This window comes from Haliotis asinina, chromosome 4 (assembly GCF_037392515.1).
Source record: "Haliotis asinina isolate JCU_RB_2024 chromosome 4, JCU_Hal_asi_v2, whole genome shotgun sequence".
Classification (NCBI taxonomy): Eukaryota; Metazoa; Mollusca; class Gastropoda; order Lepetellida; family Haliotidae; genus Haliotis; species Haliotis asinina.
The window spans coordinates 48,055,068-48,079,339 of NC_090283.1; the positions used below are offsets into that span (position 1 = coordinate 48,055,068).

At 39.5% G+C, this 24,272-nt stretch overlaps 1 protein-coding gene across 1 annotated transcript; it reads left to right on the top strand.

The window, feature by feature from the left end:
• Positions 1-6,938: 6,938 nt before the first annotated feature.
• LOC137282542 (uncharacterized) lies at positions 6,939-13,756 on the top strand. The gene is made up of 7 exons (XM_067814304.1): positions 6,939-7,041; positions 7,420-7,775; positions 9,003-9,311; positions 9,831-9,881; positions 10,589-10,666; positions 10,952-11,044; positions 11,910-13,756. Exons 2-7 carry the CDS (start codon positions 7,589-7,591, stop codon positions 12,146-12,148), a joined length of 957 nt encoding a protein of 318 aa, XP_067670405.1. The 5' UTR covers positions 6,939-7,041; positions 7,420-7,588; the 3' UTR covers positions 12,149-13,756.
• Positions 13,757-24,272: the final 10,516 nt, after the last annotated feature.

Below are 24,272 nucleotides of genomic sequence, written 5' to 3' on the forward strand. Positions count from 1 at the left end.
TCCTCCTTGGCAATTGGTTAGGCCACAAGTTGACCTAACATTAACATTATTTAAAAAATCAGAAACAAATGCATTACAATATAAACAAGAATATCATCAATTAAAACATAAATATAGCAATTACAAACCCTTATTTACAGATGGATCCAAGGACGGTGGCGCAGTTGCTTGTGCTACGGTCATTGGATCCAGAACAATATCTTCTAGATTACCAGATAATAGTTCTATTTTTACAGCAGAAGCTAACGCCATATTAACAGCTCTCAAATATATTCAAAGACACCCTAAACGTAAACAATATATAGTCTATTCCGATTCTCTTTCTTGCCTTCAGGCTATCAAAAATATTTCGTGTAAACATCCACTTTTAATAGAAATTATTGAATTATATAATGATCTTGCAACTGGCCAATACGACATCGTCTTCTGTTGGTTACCCAGCCATGTAGGGATCTCTGGTAACACATTGGCTGACCTTGCTGCCAAGGCAGCACTCAACAAATCTGTGACACCACTTCTTATTCCATACTCTGATTATAAAGCTACCATTAGAACTTACATCCTTGATCTGATGCAGAAGACGTGGGACACCCAAGTAGGTATAAATAAATTACATGAAATAAAACCTTATATTGGCTATATCCACTTGGGCTGTCAGTCCAGATTTGAAGAGGTAATCATGCGGCGATGTCGTATTGGTCATACAAGATATACTCATTCATACCTATTGAAAGGTGAGGATCCTCCGTTTTGCATCCCTTGTGATGAGAGAACCACGGTCAAGCATATCCTGCCTGACTGTGTTGAATTCTCCATCACAAGGGATAAATATTTCAATGTAAAAACAATTAAGGATCTTTTTAACACCGTAAGTTCTCATTTAATTCTTGGATTTTTAAAAGAAATTGATTTCATCTTTGAATTTTGATTAATATGTTCTGTAGATAGCTGCATTTTAATTCATGGTAGTTTAGATTAGTAACTTGAATTGTTAGTCGCTGTACCCTCAAAGGGGGTTGAAGTACCGTAAAATTATGGTCCTCCTGAGAGGGTACGTAAGTCCCAAAACATTTCCTGTACGTTTAGACTTCCACTGTTTTTAATCGTAGTATATGTGTATTTTTAATTTTTGGCTAGATGTGACTAAATTGCTAACAGCTGAGGGGATGATGTAAATCCAACTAGGGTCCATGCAGGTAGCAAAGGTACTGTAAGTCCCCATGGTCCCTAGTATGGTGATCTACCTTCGGTTGTTGGCAATCTATAGCCTGATTTTATGTTGTATTGTCCGAATAGTGATATTATTTTTAACTTTCCACACTAGTTTTAATCATACTTGTGATATTCTAGTTGCTTTACTGTCCCTCGTTGACAGGTTTTTATAGTATCCATATATTTCACTTCAGTATTAAACGTTCTCGTCACGATATGGCTGAGATATTGCCGATGTGACGTTAAATATTAACTCACTCACTCACTCTTGTTTATACTGTAATTCATTCGTTTCTGATTTTTAAAATGTGGTTAATGTTAGGTCAACATGTGGCCTAACCAACTGCCAAGGAGGAGAAGAAAGAAGACGGGAAGGAGCTATGTTTTCCAGCTCAATGCTGGCAGCAGAAATAAGTGGTTTTATTCTGAGCCCAAGAGGCGGAACAAGAGAAGATTTCTTATTGTATACATCCTCATACAGAGGATTGAAAACACAGTTATATGCAGGGTTTGACTCATTTGAACACAGTTTTGTTACATACTGTAAAGCTAACTTTATACGTCGCTGTTCAAGAGATGGTTCATCAGCCTCGACATACAGGCTGTCAACAGGTGAAGTTCTAAAGCTTAAGGAGCCAAAACAAAGTCTTAGACCCTGATGATGGACTGAATCCAATAGCCTCGAGTTGCTTTTGCAGGCTGCACCATAGACGATGGAGCCGTAATCAAGTTTAGAACGCACGAGAGATCGATAGAAATGGAGAAGGGTAGCTTGATCCCCTCCCCATTTAGAATTTGAAACCACTTTCAACAAGTCAAGTGCTTTCAGGCATTTAGTTTTAAGTGATTTAATATGTGGTAAAAACGTTGAGTGTGAATAAAAATGAGACCCAAGAACTTAGCTTCCTTCACAACTTTAATTGGCGTGCCATCTAGATATAGTTCAGGGTCGTTATGCGGCTTATGTTTTCTACAAAAATGTATGCAATTAGTTTTGGATTTCGAAAATTTAAAGCCATTTTCAAGACACCATTTATATTATTTATTTTGTTTAAACATAACTGCATCTGTCTTTCAATAGTATGCATATTTTTACCACGACAAGAAATATTAAAATCATCCACAAATAATGATCCATCAATTGAATCATTTAAAACCTTGGATAAACTGTTGATCTTAATACTATACAACAAAGTGACAGACAAAATACTACCTTGGGGGACACCCTGATCCTGATTGAAATGATCAGACAGGGTAGAACCCACTCGGTTTAGAAACTCTGATATAAACAGAGGCAAACGTCCTCTCAATCTAAAGTCATGTAAATCCTTCAAAATACCATGCTTCCAGGTCGTATCATAAGCTTTCTCAAGACCAAAAAAAATTTGATACAGCATGTTGTTTATTTACTATTGCATTTTTAACGAAGGATTCTAAGCGTACCAAATGATCAGTGGTACTGCCAGTTTTCCTGAAACCACATTGAATACTTGTGATAAGATTATTGGTTTCAAGATACCAAACTAATCTATTATTCGCCATGCGCTCCATGGTTTAACAGACACAGCTAGTGAGAGATATCGGTCTGTAATTCGACGGATTTATATGATTCCTGCCAGGTTCTGGTACTGGGACCACTATGGCACTACGCCACGAAGGAGGAAATTTTCCAGACGTCCATATTTTGTCGAATATGTCTAAAAGTGTTATCAGATATGGTTCAGCCAAATGTTTTAGTAGCTGATAATGAATGTTGTCATCACCTGCTGCAGTGTCATGAGCTTGGTCAAGAGCTGTATATAACTCATGTAATGAGAAGACTTCATTATAATCTTCACCATTATTTGATGCAAATTTTTTTTTTCTTTTCCTGTTGTTCCTGATATTTCTGAAACGCAGGGCCATAATTTGCCGATGAAGAATTTTGGGCAAGTGTTTCACCAAGTTTATTTGCAATATGAGACTTGTCAGTAATTAAATTATCACCATCTTTGAGATGGTGAACTGAAGATTTTGAACCTTTACCTTTAATTCTTTGAACCATGTTCCATACCTTGGAAACGTAGTTCCTCCAAGATTGCCGTTTGTTGTGTTTGAAGGTACGACTTCAGCGACTACGACGGGCTTTCGCATTGAGGATTTTAAACTTGTTCAAGTTGTGGACAGTTGGATGATGGCGGAAATAATTTTCTGCCTTTTTCCTCGCTTTTCTGGCTTGCGTACAATCGGAATTGAACTATCGTTTCCGTACATGTGGAGCAGTAGAGGACCTTGGTATACACTCATCAGCTACTTCATTTAAAGTGTCAGAAAAAAAGCCGAACAGGATCAGTTACATCACGGAAACACTTCGGCCGAAGTTTAGATGTGCATAACGTGTTAAATAACGACCAGTCTGCCTTGGAAAAATTCCATCTTGTATAAGATGGAGAATCAGATGGATTAATTGCTGATAAGATAGTGGGAAAGTGGTCACTTCCACAGTAGACTGACCACTCAAATTCATTTAGTAGAGAAGACTCTGCAAGAGACAGATCCAGAGAAGAGTAGGTGCCAGTGCAGGGTGCAGATAAGTGCTTGAATTATCATTGTATATACACAAGTCATTATTGACTATAAAATCTTCCAGTATTTTACCTTTAGAGTTTGTATTTGTACCACCCCAAATCGGGTTATGACCATTGAGGTCACCCATTATAATACAAGGTTTAGGAAGTTGGTCATAGAAAGCTTGAAGATCAGACTGCTGGAGTGCTGAAGAAGGTGAAATATATAAAGTGCATAGTGTAAAGGTAACTTGAAGAGTTAGTGTCACTGCAACGGCTTGGAGACTAGTTGTGAGTGTTACAGGACTATGGATAATACAAGAACTGAAGACCCTCCAGTGGCCCTATCATCTGGATGTGAAAAAACAATCATATGCAATGAACTGATGTAAATCAAAAGTGTCTGTCTGCTTCAGATAGGTTTCCTGGAGACAGAAGGTCGATGGTGCAAAATCCTGGACAAGTAGCTGTAACTCGTTGAAATTGGACCTTAGGCCCCTACAGTTCCACTGTACAATATTTTTGGAAATGGGTTATAGTTTGGGCGGGTTGATTGGGGATCTATCCCGCACTTTTTTTTATGGCGACAAGCTGTGCACCCTTGATTGGACGTTTTCGGACACGTCCATGTCCTCAAGTGATCCATATTTGTTATAAAGCTTAATTCTGTTTTCAGACCCTTTTGGGGCTCTGCCACTTTGCTTTTTTGAAGAATCAGGCATATGTTTAGTTTTTCCGTTAGGAATTTGTTAGACATTTGACAAAGACTGAGACCATGCAGGTGGCTGTGAAGATGAATCATGATCCGAAGCTGGCCCTGATTGACTTTGCGACATGCGAGGAAGTAGGTCAGTGGTCTGAGTGGAAAAAAACGGGTGAAAAAAACCTCTGGGGAATCGGTGTGCACCCAAGTCAAGTTTGTTTGTGCAGCTGAAGAAGATTTCGAAGCCTTAGAGTATGGTTCAGATGATGTTTTTGTTTTAGAAGCATATATTTCTTGTGGGTCACATCTTTGAACAAGTTGTTTGGCTTCAGCAAAGCTGATATTTTGAATAAATTTTATTTTGTTTATTTCCATTTGGTACTTCCAAATTGGACACTCTTTTGAGAAAGACGGATGGTCTCCTGAACAATTGGTGCATTTCTTGTAATTACTGTCACAATCTTCTGTTGTGTGGGTCTTCTCACCGCAGTGAGAAAACACACAACAGACAATGTGCAGGAATTTACACCATGACCATGCTTTTGACACTTGAAACATCTGAGTGGATTAGGAATAAAAGTTTCCACTTTGATGTGACAGTAACCGGCATTTATTGATTTTGGAGGCGTTGGAGTAGAAAATGAAAATAAATAGGTGTTGGTTTGTTGGATCTGGTTCTTTCTTCGGGTAGTGAAACGTTTGACAAGTAACACACCTTGGTCCTTCATCCTGCAGCACCAAGGATACCCGGATGATATACTCATGCAGAATAATACAAAAGTAATTATTCCACTTGATTGGCCCATGAGCCACTACCTTCTGGACATAGGACTCTAGGCAAGTTACGAAACTAGAATTGTAGAATCGCAATACAAATGAATCATTATGAACCCTAGACAAAAAATTAAATACTTTCTCAAATTTCTGAAACAACACTTACATGTACAGGGCTTAGCATGACCAGCCGATTGGTTGAACCGGGCCCATTCAACCACCCGTCTAGGTGAAGTCAGGGCCAAAGTGGTGTGTTGAGCAATAGGAACAATGGTCCTGCTCCCATGCTCTCAACCACCAGGATCCCTTCCTCCTTCGACACAGGGCCGCAACCCACGGTAAACGGGTTGGTGGACCAAATATCCCCCCGGGTCCACTACGGGGGTGTCGGCGAGCTCTTGGCGTTACCAAGCACCCACCACGAGGAGGTGGCTCGCCACGGGTGCCTCTTCATTAAGAGGTAGCCTAGTGGTCTAAGACACGGGTTCGATTCTCCAAATGGGCACAATGTGTGAAGCCTTGTTCTGGTGCTACCAGCCATGATATTGCAGAAATATTGCGTGAAACTAATCTCGCTTACTCACTATTCGGTAAAAGAATATAGCATCAGTTGTTGCCATGGTCATCCTGAATCGGACTACCCCGACAGAGAGGGCGGTCAAACCCATGGTGGATACATACATGCATGCATGCATGCATGCATGCATACATACATACATGCATACATACATACATACATACATACATTGCTTATCCCGATGTGCTTCATGAACAAGAATGTAACGAGGGCACTGAAATGGCACGAGGGCACTCGTGTAAACAAAATGACATTGTGTGCTAACGTGTTTTGGGGCACTCATACCCACGTTACATATGATCGCTGGACCAAATACACAACGACCAAAACTGTCTATAAAGCATACCTATTGATCGGAGTTGTTTACTGTAAGGAACAGTGAGCGAGATAGTACGGTTTTACGCCACTTTCAGCAATATTCCAGCAATATCACGGAGAGGAACACCAGAAATATGTTTTCATACATTGTACCCACGGAATGGAATGGAACCCGGGTCTTCAGCGTGACGAGTTTTAACCATTCAACACCGTTACATATGAAAAACAACGGAACAATTAACTTTCAGTTTTCAGACGGAAATTGAAGATGGGACGATTTTCATGTTTGAATTACACTGGGCACCTTCAGTCAAATCCTATCGACATTAACATCAACACCACAGGTTAGACTCGATTTTCATATCAGACTCAGCTGACACACGCCTTCTTGTAGCAGCTTCTTTGCAATACAAATCAGTAACTACGATTTGAAACCAGCATCGTTTGTCAAACAACGTTTATCCTTATATGAATAAAATTCAGAGATTTAAATGTACAGTTGGCAATGTAAAATCATAAGGTTTCGCAATGTTAATTTTACTTTATTTCATTTACCTTTTTGTTGAAAGTGAAATTCATCGGTATGTTTTCACTACAAACAGACCATAGTTGGACATTTGTCTACAGTCACACAAGCCACCCGAATAAAGTGTTTCTACTGCATGTAAACTATCAGTTGTTGTTTAACCCCCGTGGATAGTATTCGCCCAATGGATCTATTTTTGTCACTGTAGCAGATTATTTCCGGCTATGTGTCCTGGTCGTGTGCCAGCATCCCTCAGCAAATACGAAACCTTCCTTTTCGAGCGGAGTTTGTACAACCAGCGGACAGTGTGCATCTCCCTTTTCATTCAACAGAATGGATGGATTGTTTCGAGTAATACTCTACATCCTAGTCACTGGGTGGTCTGGTAGTTTTTTTCTGGAAATTTAGATTGATGGATAAACTTATTTACCAATGTTTATAATATTCACGTGTGCACTTTATACATATTTCCAAGCGGAAGCTACCGTCAGTATATCTCAGCTGCTTTCATTGATGAATATGATCTCAGTCTGTCACGGCGATATCTGTACAAGTGCCTCTTGTAATTCAAGCTTGCTGAACTGGCAGACACATGTCAACGTATCCCAATGAATGCTGCTAATCACTGGATTGTCTGGTCCAGACTAGACTATTTTCAGACCGCTGCCATGTAGCTGGAATATTGCTGAATGCGGCGTAGAACACACTCACTCACTCATTCCAATACGTTCTGCTTGCTTATTTCTATTCTGTTCATATGCAGGTTGCCAGATCTCCTTTGATATCCAGCCGAAGGTAGTTCAACTTGACATTTCACGACACGTGAAAATTCGATTAACCTTGACTTCTTGAAGACGGGCACGGTGTACTCGATAATACTTAAGAAAGGAGGGATTCCCTTGGCTGTGCTATTCCAGGACGGAAGCATTGAGATGGCAGAACCGAAATACCATGCTACTGGTTCGCTGTCTACAGGACCGTTTTCTACTGCGTTTCTCGAACTATCACTGGACAAAGTCACGTGTATTGACAAGGGAGAGTACTTCTGTAGCATGGCAATTCGACGTTTGTATAAGAGCATGGAGATTGGACCAGCCATATGTCGTTTGCGAGTCAGAGGTTTGTCACCCCAACATTTTTGATAATGTTTCCAATGTAGTGGTCATTGGACGTGTTCTGATAATACGCGTGAAAAGAGGAAGCACGAATAAAGAATGGGTGCGACGTCAAGGTCCACGAACTCCTGGAAATGTGTACTAATTCTCGGGACCATATTGACGACATAATGCTCCTGATCGGAACCAGGAATGCTCTGCCCATTTTGTACGTGCTTCCCAAATATGGAAATCTGTCGCAACCTCAAGTCAAAGTGTTGACAGCCGTGGTTGGTTGAGGGTATTTTTGTGTATATGAGCGCTTTCTCGGCATGGAATCTAAAACAGTTGATAAATAAGGCACATACAGTCTCTGACTGTACTCCTATCATGAATATGATTTCTGTATATTTACATTCATATGTACTACAGAGTGAACGAAACGTTTATCTGCAACAAAGTTATAACATTTTTTTTATCAATCTTACCGATACACTAGGGACAATTACTAAGGACGAAAGGTTATGTGAAATCGATGACTCGTCAACATGAATAGGCCAAATTCGAAGTTACTTTAGAAACAGCTACAAGATTCAGCTACGAGGACTCGTGTTCCTGTGAATTTAACGCGCAAAATGTAAACAACAATATAACACTCAGTTAGTATGTCGACCGTACGGATCCGGGTGAGAATGGATCTTCAGCAGCTCATTATTGTCGTAGACTAACGGAATCGGATGGTCAGGCTTGCTGACTTGGTTGACACACGTTGTCATATCTCAATGCGTACAGCGGTGATCATGATGTTGATCACTGGATTGTCTGGATTTACAGGCGAGACCCGTGAAGACCTGGATGGTAGATGCCACAAAGAAAGCTGAGCCTGCCGTAAGAGGCGACTAACCGAAGTCATGTAGCTGTGATATTGATGGGTGCGGCTTAAAACAACACAAATCAGTCACCATGACAACCAAATCAGTGAGCGTGAACACAATACCCCGTTAGTCTAGTTATACGACATGGGTTGCTGAAGATCATCTCTAACCAAGATCTTCTCTGATGGTACCCTTTGAGTTATAGTGACAGATATAATGACAAGTATCTACATTATGTTTCACAAAGAATGAATGAAAACATTATACAATTTAACATGTTCCATAGTATTTCTATTCTCGTGGTTTTGTTATATTTGTTTTGTTTCCTCACTGACCAACACAATGTCACTGAAAGTGATACTTCCCGTTTCATACAGGAGGTCCGAGCTCTGTTTCCCTTTCAATGACACCGGACAGACAAGCTTACACTGAAGGCGAAGTGGTCAACATTACCTGCTCGGTATTGAAGAACTCCGATGTGGCCGATTGGTCGTGGGTTTTGCCAAATCAGAAGAAGCACACTGTATTGACTTATTGCACATACAATGAATCTGAATGTGACCATTTGTGTTCGAGCTCTACAGTGTATACTGTCACGAGAAAAGACAACGGGGGTTCTGTTGAATGCCGTAGTGGAGAACTGAAGAACGAAATTCAAATAAATCTGTATCATTCTCCCGTTGAAGGTGAGAGTTACAGTGAGTTTTACGCCGATTTTTGCAACATTCCTGCGATATCTCGGCGGGGGAAACCTGAATTGGGTTTCATACATTGTACCCATGAGGGGAGTCGAACACGGGCCTTTGGCGCGACTCTTTAACCTCTAGGCTACCTCTCCGGCCTGAAATGATTCATAAGTTTTAAAGGTATGAATTAACTGGACATTTAAATACCATATCATCATCATCATCATCATCATCATCATCATCATCATCGTCATCGCCATCGCCATCCTCCTCCTCATCATCATATCATCGCCATCTTCCTCCTCATCCTCATCCTCCTCATCATCACCCTCCTCCTCATCATCACCAGTGCTATTGTCAATAATTTTACGTGCGAGGCAAGTAACTTCTGACTTAATTTAGTTTTAACAATATCTCAGCTGAAATTTGCTCAAACAACGCTCCTGAATGATAATGACTTGAAGTGCAATTAACAGATCAATCAAGGTATGTACTTGTTTTCTCTCCTTTTATTTGTAGATAATTTGCCGCTCGAAAAAATGTATCCAAACGTCACAACGTCATTTTCAGGTAAGATCCAAATTAAAATACCAGCCGTTGAATGTGTATAGTATATTGATTAGAAGTTGAAGTTTGATATATATTATTTTTTCCGTTCATGGCTACATTTCATAACTACAGTATAATCTTACATTTTACAATAACTTAAAAACACTACTTTGTTACCTATGGGTAATTACCAAGATCCCGTTTGCATCTGAAATGCAAGCTCTTTCAGCTAAAGTATACAGTCATGTATCCTTCGAGGGGTGAGTTTGTCCAATGTGCAATTATTGTATTATAACTAATATAGACATATGTTTACCCTTCACAACGATTGTGTTGTAATCAGTTATGCATATGTACATACAATATTGTCCCAGTCGTCTCTGGACACCTCGATGCCCATTTCATTTCACATTAATCGTAGTTATAGTGCCGAGGTTTGTCAGTATGGGATGACTGGAGACCAAATGCCAGGACACATTCACTTCCTTTTAAACTAGGTCAGTGGCTGCCCCATGCTAAGTTTCAGTTAGGCTATAAAAGGTATGTTACCATGTAACTACAGAGTGACAGGTACTGAATGACCTCATGTCCAGATGAGTTTAAAGCTGTAAACATCGTAAACAAGAAATGTTCATTTGTATCCATAGAGCAATTCCTGCGGATGTCCAAAGGGTTTTGTCCCTTTTATTCATTATGTTCGTGTATTCAAAGTCAGCATTTCTTTCAAGACATCTCAAAAGAACCGACAACAGAGGTCACAGTCACAAACAAAGCCCTGACTTCCTCACCAACCATCCCACAGTCAGGTAAGTTACAGAATGGCGCAACAGAGGTCACAGTCACAAACAAAGCCCTGACTTCCTCACCAACCATCCCACAGTCAGGTAAGTTACAGAATGCCGCAACAGAGGTCACAGTCACAAACAAAGCCCTGACTTCCTCACCAACCATCCCACAGTCAGGTAAGTTACAGAATGGCACGTCAGGGTTGTTATACCTAACGTTTTGTCGCTTTATGTTTAATTCACTTCTTCTGGAGACAAATACATGGTGTTACAATGAAACCTTACATTATGTGTTGCATTTAACAGACGGACAAGGAACTGGACTGACGGTGCTATATGTTCTTGTGTCGGTGTTTGCTGTTATCCTGGTTTTCACTATGCTTCATCTCTTTTTAACAGGTAAGTTTGTCATTCGTGAAGATCAGGGTTTTGAGGTAACCCGGGTTGGTCGTACAAAAGACGATTACACTGATTTGAGTGGTCAAGCTCGCTGGCTTGATACATGTCTTCCCGTTGCCTGTGATGCAATTAACTGGACTGTCTGGTCCAGCCTGGCTTTTGTGTTGTCATATAGCTGGAATATTGCTGAACGCGGCGTTAGACAACATACAAAAAACAATGGTAATTGTGTGGAAAGCGATCCTCATTTTGTTCCATTGTGTTCCATAACTGGAACAATTTAATGTTATATCGTATATGAAACTTAAGTAGAACGTAATATTACTTTACAGTAAATATAATAACAGAACTTACCTATGGTATGACCTGAAATTATGGAGAATGTACAGGTTGTAATTATTTATTTATTTTGTCACTCATTCTTCGCGTATTTAGTGTGAATATTAGCAGAACATAACTCCAGATACAAAGGCAGGCAAACAGTTAGTATTTTGTCAAGTCACCATGGGCACCGATGCAGGCATCAAAGCAGCAGAACATGCTGCTGAAGTTAGGAAGTCGAGGTCCATTCTGTCCCATTCCGAGAATCACTGAGAATGTCGTCTATTAGCAAGTAAACAAAGGGGATAACTCTTCACAAACTAATGAAAAAGGATTAACGGAGTTGTCTGTCCTGAATGAAACTAAGCACTTGATAGCTGGTCAAGGCTGTTTATACTAGAAGTCCAGCTGAACATGTTCTCAACAATTTCTGGTCTTACTATATCAAATTTACTGAAATGTCGGTTTTAAGACGTCTCGTCATCAGACATCTGTACAAGGAAACATCAATGGTCTGTAACGGAATTTAGTGTTATATTTCCAGATCACAAATGTAAATGCCAACAGTCAAACAACACTTCTGTGCCACATCTCACCGAAAGTCACAAGACAACGGGAAGTAAAGTCCTCATCATTCACGCCAGTGACATATCAAGTGTTCGCTCGCACAAGGACCTAGGCATCCATGAAGCGGCCTATCTTCATCCCGAGCGGCCCACAGATAGCAGCGAGTTACAGAACGAAAAACTTCATACTGAACCTGTCTACGAGGAAATTGAGTAGACTATATATAGTTCTTTATGTACTCAACACCACCTCAATTTTCAGTAATCTTAGTATCTATTAGTCTGTATTATGATCCACATAATACTTAACTAGTGAATATTGGGGCGGGTCTTAATACTTTGTTGATCATTGAAAATTCGGGTTAGTATTGCTCTCCGGTTGCCTGTCCAAAGAGACGATAAACCGGATATGGCGGATTGCTTGAAACGTATGATTGTATCCCATTTTGGTAGATCGGTGCTCATGATGTCAATCACTGGATTCATTTGTCGAGATTCAGATATAAATAGACCGGATATAGCTTGAAATTGTTCAGTGTGCGTTAACAACAACAAACAACAAACAAATCAGTATGCGATGTTTCATTATTATCATGTACTGTGTCGTATCTGCTTCATTTATATGGATCCCATGAATTTCATTCAATAAGTATTTGAATATCACTCACAGTATCTGCTTTCAACGGGAGATATTAGTGCGCAGTGCATGACACGCGATTTTACATGAATATTTAACTCAGAAAACAGTTACCTGGACTGAACATTACCGATCTGAGCCGTGTGTTTCTGCATATTGGCACTGCACATTTTCCTCTGGCCTTGAACTAAGCAGGATGTTTATTTCCCATGGCGGCATTAGCAACTGACGGACAATAGGATTTTAAACTTCTGTTCACTGTATTGTTCACTTTGATTTTGTTAATATCATTATGATTAAAAGTGATTTTATTAGGTCAATACTATAGGTCAAGCTTATAATAAATTATTTTTGAACAGAATGTTACCCCCTATCATACAGAGGAGAGTTTCATAAATATGTATATAGATTTAAAGCGCGCACTGTTTCACTCTCTGATATAATATAATGAGCGATTTATGGGCAGTTGTCTGTATAAAACTCTCCTTCACCCGTCCCTCATGTTCAGGTTTCCACAGTAGACCTTGTTCGTCCAGCAATAATACAAAGGGGAAAAACGGCCTAGATTTTCGAACCCTTTTTAACGTTAAGATAGTCTTCAGTCAGTGTTAATGTATGTCACTTACGATTCTCATAGCGTTAAGAGAGCTTCGAAAATCGAGCCCCTGGTACGTTACGTCACACTACTAACATACATAAAATCAGTCATCAACCTGAACTGCCGAATGTCCCAGAAAGTATATAAAACGTGTGTACGTTTTAGTTCTATTTTGTATTGTAGGACGTGTGTCGGTAAGTTGGAGATTATTAGTAGTGTCAGTTATAAAATTAGAGGTGATTGTGTTTTAATTCTGCGTTGTCAGTTTTCAAAGAGTAAAAGTACATTTTGTTGCACTCCTGTTCACATGGGCATTGGGGTAGCCTTGTGGTTAAAGAGTCCAGTCGTCACTCTGAAGGCCCGAGTTTGATTCCCCACATGGGTACAATGTGTGAATCCCATTTCTGGTATGCCCCGCCGTAATATTGCTGCAATATTGCTAAAAGCGGCATGAAACCATACTCACTCACACCTGTTCCCAATACTGCAACATTCTCGACCTCTTCATTCTGTGTTACCTTCAGACCGAAGTATTGGATCTTACTTCGCTTCTTATCTTGAAATGGAAATGAATAAATATGTTAGTTCAATTTTCCTTTTCTTTTTTTCTTTTCTAAATGAATGTAGTATCTGGTATGTGATGAATGGCTTTTGTTGTCTATTCCTCTCTAGATCTGTCTCTTGCAGATTCTAACCTCCTCAATGTATTTGATTGGACTGTTCATAATGACCTTTGTGGAAGTGACCACTTCCCAACTATCCTCTCAGAAATTACTCCATCTGATTCTCCATCGTTTACAAGATGGAACTTTTCGAAGGCTAACTGGTCTTTATATCAAACTGTGTGTGAATCAAAACTGCGACCTGAATATTTCAGTGATATAACTGATCCCATTCAGACTTTTGCTGATATTTTAAATAGAATAGCTGATGAGTGTATACCAAAGTCCTCTACGACTCCACATGTACGAAAACCATGGTTCAATGCAGACTGTAGACAGGCCAGAAAAGCGAGGAAAAAGGCAGAACATTATTTTCGCCGTCATCCAACTGTCCACAATTTAAATAAATTTAAGATACTTAATGCAAAGACGCGTCGTACCTTCAAGCAAATCAAACGACAATCTTGGAGAAATTATGTCTCCAAACTTACTTCACGCACACCAATATCCAAAGTATGGAATATGGTTCAAAGAATTAAAGGCAAAGGTTCCAAATCTGCCGTGCACCATCTCAAAGATGGTGATAATTTAATTACTGATAAGTCTAACATTGCAAATAAAATCGGCGAAACGCTTGCCAAGAATTCATCATCGACAAATTATGTTCCTCAGTTTCAGAGATATCAGAAACAACAGGAAAAGACAAAACTTAATTTCGAATCAAATAACGGTGAAGACTACAATGAAGTCTTTTCATTACATGAGCTACATACTGCTCTTGAGCAAGCTCATGACACTGCAACTGGTGATGATAATATCCATTACCAGCTTCTGAAACACTTACCGGAACCATGCTTGATGACTCTTTTAGATATATTTGATCAAATATGGACGTCGGGGGAATTTCCTCCTTCTTGGCGTAATGCCATTGTAGTCCCAATCCCAAAACCTGGCAGGGATCATACAGATCCATCGAATTATAGACCGATATCTCTAACTAGCTGTGTCTGTAAAACCATGGAACGTATGGTGAATAATAGACTAACTTGGTATCTTGAAACCAATAACCTGATCACAAATATTCAATGTGGTTTCAGAAAAAATCGAAGTACCATTGATCATTTGGTACGTTTAGAATCCTTTGTCAAAAATGCTATGGTCAATAAACAACATGCAGTATCGAATTTCTTTGATCTCGAAAAAGCTTATGATACGACCTGGCAGCGTGGTATTTTGAAGGATTTACATGACTTTGGGTTGAGAGGCCGTCTGCCTCTTTTTATATCAGAGTTTTTAAAAGACAGGCAATTTCAAATCCGAGTAGGTTCAACCCTGTCTGATCATTATAATCAGGATCAGGGCGTTCCACAAGGCAGCATTTTGTCTGTCACATTATTTAGTATTAAGATCAACAGTTTATCCAAGGTTTTAAACGATTCAATTGATGGATCGTTATTTGTGGATGATTTTAATATTTCTGGTCGTGGTAAAAATATGCATACTATTGAACGGCAACTGCAGTTGTGCTTAAACAAAATAAATAAATGGTGTCTTGAAAACGGCTTTAAATTTTCTAAATCCAAAACTAATTGTATACATTTTTGCAGAAAATATAAACCACATAAGGACCCTGAACTATCTCTAGATGGCACTCCCATCAAAGTTGTAAAGGAGGCCAAGTTCTTGGGCCTAATCTTTGACTTCCATTTAACATTTCTGCCTCATATCAAGTCCCTTAAAACTAAATGCCTGAAGGCTCTTGACTTGTTGAAAGTTGTTTCCAACTCAAAATGGGGAGGGGATCAAGCAACCCTCTTACACCTGTATCGATCACTCGTACGTTCGAAACTCGATTATGCTCTATCGTATATGGTGGAGCCTGCAACAGCAACCTTAAACTTCTTGATTCTGTCCACCATCAAGGCTTAAGACTTTGTCTGGGGTCTTTCAGAACTTCACCTATTGATAGTCTCTACGTTGAGGCCGATGAACCATCTCTTACTCAACGTCGTATAAAATTGTCTTTACAATACATTACTAAATTATATTCTAATAAATCTAACCCTGCCTCTAACTGCGTGTTCAATCCCCTTTATGAGGATTTGTATAACAAAAAGTCGTCTCTTGTTCCACCTCTTGGGCACAGAATTAAACCATTTCTTTCTTCTGCCGGTATTGAGCTGGAAAGTATATCGCCTTCCCGTCTTCTTTCTTCTCCTCCTTGGCAGTTGGTTAGGCCACAAGTTGACCTAACATTAACATCATTTAAAAAATCAGAAACTAATGAATTACAATATAAGCAAGAATATAATCAATTAAAACATAAATATAGCAATTATAAATCCTTATTTACAGATGGGTCCAAGGATGGTGGCGCAGTAGCTTGTGCCACTGTCATTGGATCCAGAACAATATCTTCTAGATTACCAGATAATAGTTCTATTTTTACAGCAGAAGCTAACGCCATATTAACAGCTCTCAAATATATTCAAAGACACCCGAAACGTAAACAATATATAATCTATTCCGATTCTCTTTCTTGCCTTCAGGCTATTAAAAATATTTCTTGCAAACATCCACTTTTAATAGAAATTATTGAATTGTATAATGATCTTGCAACTGGCCAATACGACATCGTCTTCTGTTGGTTACCAAGCCATGTAGGCATTTCCCGTAACGCAATGGCCGATCTTGCTGCCAAGGCAGCACTCAACAAATCTGTGACACCACTTCTTATTCCATACAGCGATTATAAATCTAGCATTAGAACTTACATCCGTGATCTGATGCAGACGAAGTGGGACACCCAAGTAGGTATAAATAAATTACATGCAATAAAACCTTATATTTGTTATGTCCACTTGGGTTGTCAGTCCAGATTTGAAGAGGTAATCATGCGGCGATGTCGTATTGGCCATACTAGATATACTCATTCATACCTATTAAAAGGTGAGGATCCTCCGTTTTGCATCCCTTGTGATGAGGGAACCACGGTCAAGCATATCTTGCCTGACTGTGTTGAATTCTCCATCATAAGGGATAAATATTTCAATGTAAAAACAATTAAGGATCTTTTTAACACCGTAAGTTCTCATTTAATTCTTGGATTTTTAAAAGACATTGATTTCATCTTTGAATTTTGATTATTATGTTCTGTAGATAGCTGTATTTTAATTCATGGTAGTTTACATTAGTAACTAGAATTGTTAGTGGCTGTACCCTCAAAGGGGGTTGAAGTACCGTAAAATTATTGTCCTCCTGAGAGGGTACGTAAGTCCCAAAACATTAGCTGTACGTTTAGACTTCCACTGTTTTTAATCGTAGTATATGTGTATTTTTAATTTTTGGCTAGATATGACTAAATTGCTTATAGCTGGGGGATTGTGTAAATCCAACTAGGGTCCATGCAGGTAGCAAAGGTACTGTAAGTCCCCATGGTCCCTAGTATGGTGATCTACCTTCAGTTGTTGGCAATCTATAGCCTGATTTTATATTGTATTGTCCGAATAGTGATATAAGTTTTAACTTTCAACACTAGTTTTAATCATATTTGTGATATTCTAGTTGTTTTACTGTCCCTCGTTGACAGGTTTTTATAGTATCCATATATTTCACTTCAGTATTAGACGTTCTCGTCACGATATGGCTGAGATATTGCCGATGTGACGTTAAATATTAACTCACTCACTCACTCACTTTTGTTGTCTGATGTTCAGTGAACATTCTGCACCAGGTATCATTTGTTTCTGAGCAAAACATCGGTCTCTCTCATGAGCCATTTTACGTGACAAGCAGATAACACCTTGTTAACCCTCGTACCCAAACGGGGCGGTAGGTACCCTAGTGATTGAAGCGCTCACTCGTTACGCAGAAGACCCGGGTTCGATTCCCCAGCTGGATACAACATCTTTAGCCTTGCGTCCCCTGCAATGATCCTGCTAAAAGCGATGTAGAACCATAGTCAGTTCTAAACATCGATACAGTATCCCGATTACCTCTTTTCTTAACCGTAACACAGATTAATTACAATTTGATGCACTGCTCGTATAGACACACTCAAGCTTCATACAAATATAGTGCTAACCACAATGCACACCCAAAGTAATATACCACTACAAAGAGGGGGTGGGGTGGGGTGGGTGGGTAATGAACAACATATACTCATAGGGAAGTCGTGAAAGTGCAAGCGTCCCTTTATGTATTTCCATGATTTCACTCACATAGCAATAGCTACCTTGTGAAGAAGAAACCTGGAAAGGAATAACGGAACTCTTGTACTTTTGTGTCTTACCATATTCGTTCCCGTGAGCAGAGGTCATGCATTTGCTGGATCGTAAGTCTACAGTTCCGAGCAACTACAACTGTCTTTACTGTAGTGAGCTCGAGGTAGGGGGCACCCGTGGCGAGCCACCTCCTCGTGGTGGGTGCTGGGTCACGCCAAGAGCTCGCCAACACCCCCGTAGTGGACCCGGGGGGATATTTGGTCCACCAACCCGTTTGCCGTGGGTTGCAGTCCTGTGTAGACGGAGGAAGGGATCCTGGTGGTTGAGGGCAATAGGAGCTTGCAACCGTGTTCCTGTTGCTCAATACACCACTTTGGCCCTGACTTCGCCTAGACGGGTGGTCGAATGGGCCCGGTTCGACCAATCGGCTGGTCATGCCAAGCCCTGTGCATGGAATCTATGTATATTTATCATTGCACAAGTATAATTTGAAATTGATGTAATTTTGGTCTTGGTTTTATTTTTATAAACATGTTTGATTTGAATTCTGACGTTCAAAACTTTGCCTAGAGTCGTATGCCCAGAAGGCGATGGCTCATGGGCCAATCTGGTGGATCAATTATTCATAATTCTTCTGCTGGAGTATATCATCCGGGTATCCTTGGTGCTGCAGGCTGGAGGCCCGCTTGCTTTAGCATTGTCCTTGTGATACTCCGTGGTGGGTGGGGAGCTCGGATGATGAAACCTAAATAACTCACCATGGCTTACGAAACCCCCACTAAAAAGAGTAAACGTCCTCTTGAAAATGACCCTGTTGATGACCTCAGAACGTCTAAACACATTGACTACTGGCCACGTTTTATTGTCAATGAGATAATGCACCTTTAAAGTTAAACCCTTTTGCGGTGTCTAAAGGTATTCAAGGCATTGCCGGTGATGTTAAGAACATTAGAAAATTACGTTCTGGTGCACTGTTGATCGAGTGCGCCAAAAGGCAACAGTCAACGAACCTTTTGAACACTGACACTTTCGTTGACACTCCGGTTACTGTCACGGCCCACAAAACACTGAACACGAGCAAGGGAATCGTACGTGATCGAGATCGCTTACTGGCAGACATGTCTGAACTTGATATCGCTTCCGAAATGAAAGATCAGGGTGTATTATATGTCAAACGTTTCACAGCCCGTAAAAACAACACTACTATTCAAACTAATACCTATCTGTTTTCTTTCTCATCACCTACTGCTCCAACATCACTTAAAGCTGGATACTGTAATATCAGTGTGGAAAAGTACATTCCGAATCCCCTTCGGTGTTTCAAATGCCAAAAGTTCGGCCACGGTGTCAATACTTGCACATTGTCTGTTGTGTGTGCTCACTGCAGTGAAAAGACACACACAACAGAAGATTGTGACAGTAACGTCAAAAAATGCACCAACTGCTCAGGCGACCACTCCTCATTTTCAAAACAGTGTCCTGTTTCGAAAGAGCAAATGGAGATAAACAGAATAAAGTTTACTCAAAATATCTCCTTTTCTGAGGCAAAAAAAATGGTAAAGAGGTCTGATCTTCCAGAAAGTTACGCTACAGTAGCAAAAACTTCATTGGAGTCTACCCCTAAAATAACAAAATCATCCACAGGCTGCCAAACTACCTTGACTTGGGTAAATTGTGATTCTCCACAGCATTTGTGCACTGCCATATCATCTCAGACTGAGGAATCACTTCCTAGTACCTCAAAGTCTTCTTCTGATCACAAATCATCATCTCAGTCACACTCAAAATCCCAATCGACAGCTGAAAGTCAACAAACTGTGAAAAGTAAACCGAAGCCAAAGCCTGATGCTTCAAAACAACAAAGTGGCAGAGCTCCTAAAGGGTCACAGAACAAAATTCAACTGTTTAATAAATACGGGTCTCTTGAAGACATGGACATTTCTGAAAACGTCCATTCTAGGGCACATAGCTTGTCGCCCTCCAAAAGAGTGCGGGGTAGATCCCCAATAAATCCCCCCAAAAGATAGTTTATTCTAATAATATTATACAGTGGAACTGCAGAGGATTGAGGACTAATTTACATGAATTACAGCTATTAGTCCAAGATTTTACACCTTCAGCGATATGTCTCCAAGAGACATATTTAAAACAAACAGATACATTTGACCTTCGTCAATTTAATGCATATCATTGTTTTTCACCTCCGGGTGATAGGGCCACTGGCGGATCATCCGTTCTAGTCAGACAAAACGTTATTCAAAGCTAATATGCAGAATGTTGCAGTGAGAGTTACTTTACATGTAGCGTTTACGCTATGCTCTCTTTATATTTCGCCGTCTTCGACGTTCACTAAACCTGATCTTCAAGCTCTATATGACCAGCTCCCGAAGCCCTGTATTATAATGGGAGATTTAAATGGACACAACCCACTCTGGGGTAGTGTAGCTACAAACACTAAAGGTAAGTTATTGGAGGATTTTGACAATGATTTATGTATTTATAATGATGGTTCCAGCACATATTTACACCCTGGTACAGGGACCTATTCTGCTCTTGACTTGTCACTCACTAATTCAGAACTACTAAATGAATTCGAATGGTCAGTCCACGATGACCTCTGTGGAAGTGACCATTTTCCTACTGTATTAAAAGCTGTAACTCCATCTGATGTTCCTCCATCATCAAGGCGAAATTTTAAAAAGGCTAACTGGGCTTTATATGAAACACTGTGTGCTGAAAAACTTCAACCTGGGCTTTTTATTGACGTTCCGGATGCTATTAAATACTTCTCTGATGAACTGAATTCCATAGCTGATGAGTGTATACCAATGTCCTCTGTAGTTCCACACATAAGAAAACCATGGTTCAACGATGAGTGCAAACAAGCTAGGAAAGCATGGAAAAAAGCAGAACATTATTTCCGTCGCCATCCTATGGTGCAAAATTTAAATAAATTTAAAATTCTAAATGCTAAAGCACGGCGTACGTTTAAACAGAACAAACGCCAATCTTGGCAAAATTATGTATCCAAAATAAATTCTCGGACACCCGTGTCCAAGGTATGGAACATGGTGCAGAAAATTAAAGGTAAAGGTACTAAATCTACTGTCCATCATCTTAAACATGGAGATCAGTTACTTACGGATAAATCTGATATTGCAAATAAACTAGGTGAAACCCTTGCTAAACACTCTTCCTCTTCCAACTATTTACCTAAATTCCAGCAATATCAAAAACAACAAGAAAAGAAAAGTATTAATTTCAATTCTGATAATGGGGAAGATTATAATGAAACATTTTCGATTCATGAACTCCATACTGCTCTTGATCAAGCTCATGACACTGCTACAGGAGCTGATAACATACATTATCAACTTCTGAAGCACTTACCAGAATCCTGTTTAGAGACGCTCTTGTACATATTTGATGATATTTGGACTTCCGGGAAATTTCCTTCTTCATGGCGTGATGCAATAGTGGTACCCATACCTAAACCTGGACGTGATCATACGGATCCGTCCAATTATCGTCCGATTTCATTGACAAGCTGTGTTTGCAAGACCATGGAACGCATGATAAATAATCGACTTTTTTGGTACTTGGAAACTAATAACCTTATCACAGATATACAATGTGGTTTCCGGAAAAACAGAAGTACAGTCGATCACTTAGTTCGTTTGGAATCATTTGTAAAAAACGCATTAATTAACAAACAGCACGCTGTGTCTATCTTTTTTGATCTTGAAAAAGCATATGACACAACTTGGAAATATGGCATTTTACGAGATTTACATGGCTTCGGTTTGCGAGGTCGTTTGCCTGAATTTATAGCCAAGTTTTTAAATAACAGACAATTCCAGGTCCGTGTGGGTTCTACCCTGTCTGATCATTACAATCAGGATCAGGGTGTTCCACAAGGCAGTATTTTGTCTGTTACACTTTTTAGCATAAAGATAAATAGTTTATCAAAAGTTTTAAACGATTCAATTGATGGATCGTTATTTGTGGATGATTTTAATATTTCCTGTCGTGGTAAAAACATGCATACTATTGAACGGCAACTGCAGCTGTGTTTAAATAAAATAAATAAATGGTGTCTTGAAAACGGCTTTAAATTTTCTAAATCCAAAACTAATTGTATACATTTTTGCAGAAAATATAAGCCACATAAGGATGGCACTCCCATCAAAGTTGTGAAGGAAGCTAAGTTCTTGGGTCTCATTTTTGACTCACACTTAACGTTTCTACCACATATTAAATCACTTAAAACTAAATGCCTGAAAGCACTTGACTTGTTGAAAGTGGTTTCAAAATGGGGAGGGGATCAAGCTACCCTTCTCCATCTATATCGATCTCTCGTGCGTTCGAAACTCGATTATGGCTCCATTGTCTATGGTGGAGCCTGCAAAAGCAACGTAAAACTATTAGATTCAGTCCATCATCAAGGTCTAAGACTTTGTCTTGGCTCCTTTAGAACTTCACCTGTTGACAGCCTGTATGTCGAGGCTGACGAACCATCTCTTGAGCAGCGACGTATCAAATTAGCTTTACAGTATGTAACAAAACTATATTCAAATGAGTCCAACCCTGCATATAACTGTGTTTTCAGTCCCCTGTATGAGGATTTATACAAAAAGAAATCTTCTCTTGTTCCACCTCTTGGTTTAAGAATAAAACCACTTATTTCTGCTGCCAGCATTGAGCTGGAAAACATAGCTCCTTCCCGTCTTCTTTCTTCTCCTCCTTGGCAGTTGGTTAGGCCACAAGTTGACCTAACATTAACGACTTTTAAAAAATCAGAAACCAATGAATTACAGTATAAACAAGAATATAATCAACTGAAACATAAATATAGCAATTATAAATCCTTATTTACAGATGGGTCCAAGGACGTTGGCGCAGTTGCTTGTGCCACTGTCAATGGATCCAGAACAATATCTTCTCGATTACCAGATAATAGTTCTATTTTTACAGCAGAAGCTAATGCCATATTAACAGCTCTCAAATATGTTCAAAGACACCCTAAACGTAAACAATATATAATATATTCCGACTCTCTTTCTTGCCTTCAGGCTATTAAAAATATCTCTTGTAAACATCCACTTTTAATAGAAATTATTGAATTGTATAATACTCTTGCTACTGGCCAATACGACATCGTCTTTTGTTGGTTACCCAGTCACGTAGGTATTTCTGGAAATGTGATGGCCGATCTTGCTGCCAAGGCGGCACTCAACAAATCTGTGACACCACTTTTTCTTCCATATTCAGATTACAAAGCTTGCATTAGAACGTATATCCGTGATCTGATGCAGAAGAAGTGGGACACTCAAGTAGGTATAAATAAATTACATGAAATTAAACCGTATATTGGTTACACCTACTTGGGTTGTCAGTCCAGATTTGAGGAGGTCATCATGCGACGATGTCGTATTGGCCACACAAGATATACACATACATATTTGCTTAAAGGTGAGGATCCTCCGTTTTGTATCCCTTGTGATGGAAGAATCACAGTCAAGCATATTCTGCTTGACTGTGTCGAGTATTCCATCACAAGGGATCAGTATTTTAATTCACGAACTCTGAAGGATCGTTTTAATAACACAAGCTCTCATTTAATCATTGCATTTTAAAAAGAATTAGATTTATTGTCTGAATTGTAAATAGATAAATATTTTATGATTGGAAGTTTAAATTCAGAACTGTGCTTGTTAGTGGCTGTATCCTCAAAGGGGGTTGAAGTACTGTAAAACTATTGTCCCCCTGAGAGGGTACGTAAGTCCACAAACATTCAAAGTAAATTCAAACTTTCATGTTTTTAATCGTAGCATAAGTGTCTTTTTATTTGCATGGCTAGGTTTCCCAAATTGCTGCCAGCTGAGGGGATGATGTAAATCCAGCTAGGGTCCATGCAGGTAGCAAAGGTACTGTAAGTCCCCATGGTCCCTAGTATGGTGATCTACCTTCAGTTGTTAGCAATCTCTAGCCCATTTTTATCTTGTATTGTCCTGTATAGATACATTGTTTTAGGTATAGTTACTAGTTTTATATTCTCATCTGTGATATTCTAGTTGTTTTACTGTCTCTTGTTGACAGGTTTTATAATAGATATATATATTTCATTTCAGTATTAAATGTTCTCGTCACGATATGGCTGAGATATTGCCGATGTGACGATAAATATTAACTCACTCACTCACTCACTCGAGGTAGGGAGT

What these genes read in the sequence shown, in the direction of transcription:
- LOC137282542 (XM_067814304.1), top strand. Translation starts at nt 7,589, where the DNA reads ATGGCAGAACCGAAATACCATGCTACTGGTTCGCTGTCTACAGGACCG. An exon ending in CGTCACAACGTCATTTTCAG is followed by an intron (nt 9,882 to 10,588) that starts GTAAGATCCAAA and finishes ATTTCTTTCAAG; the next exon opens with ACATCTCAAAAGAACCGACA. An exon ending in ACCAACCATCCCACAGTCAG is followed by an intron (nt 10,667 to 10,951) that starts GTAAGTTACAGA and finishes TGCATTTAACAG; the next exon opens with ACGGACAAGGAACTGGACTG.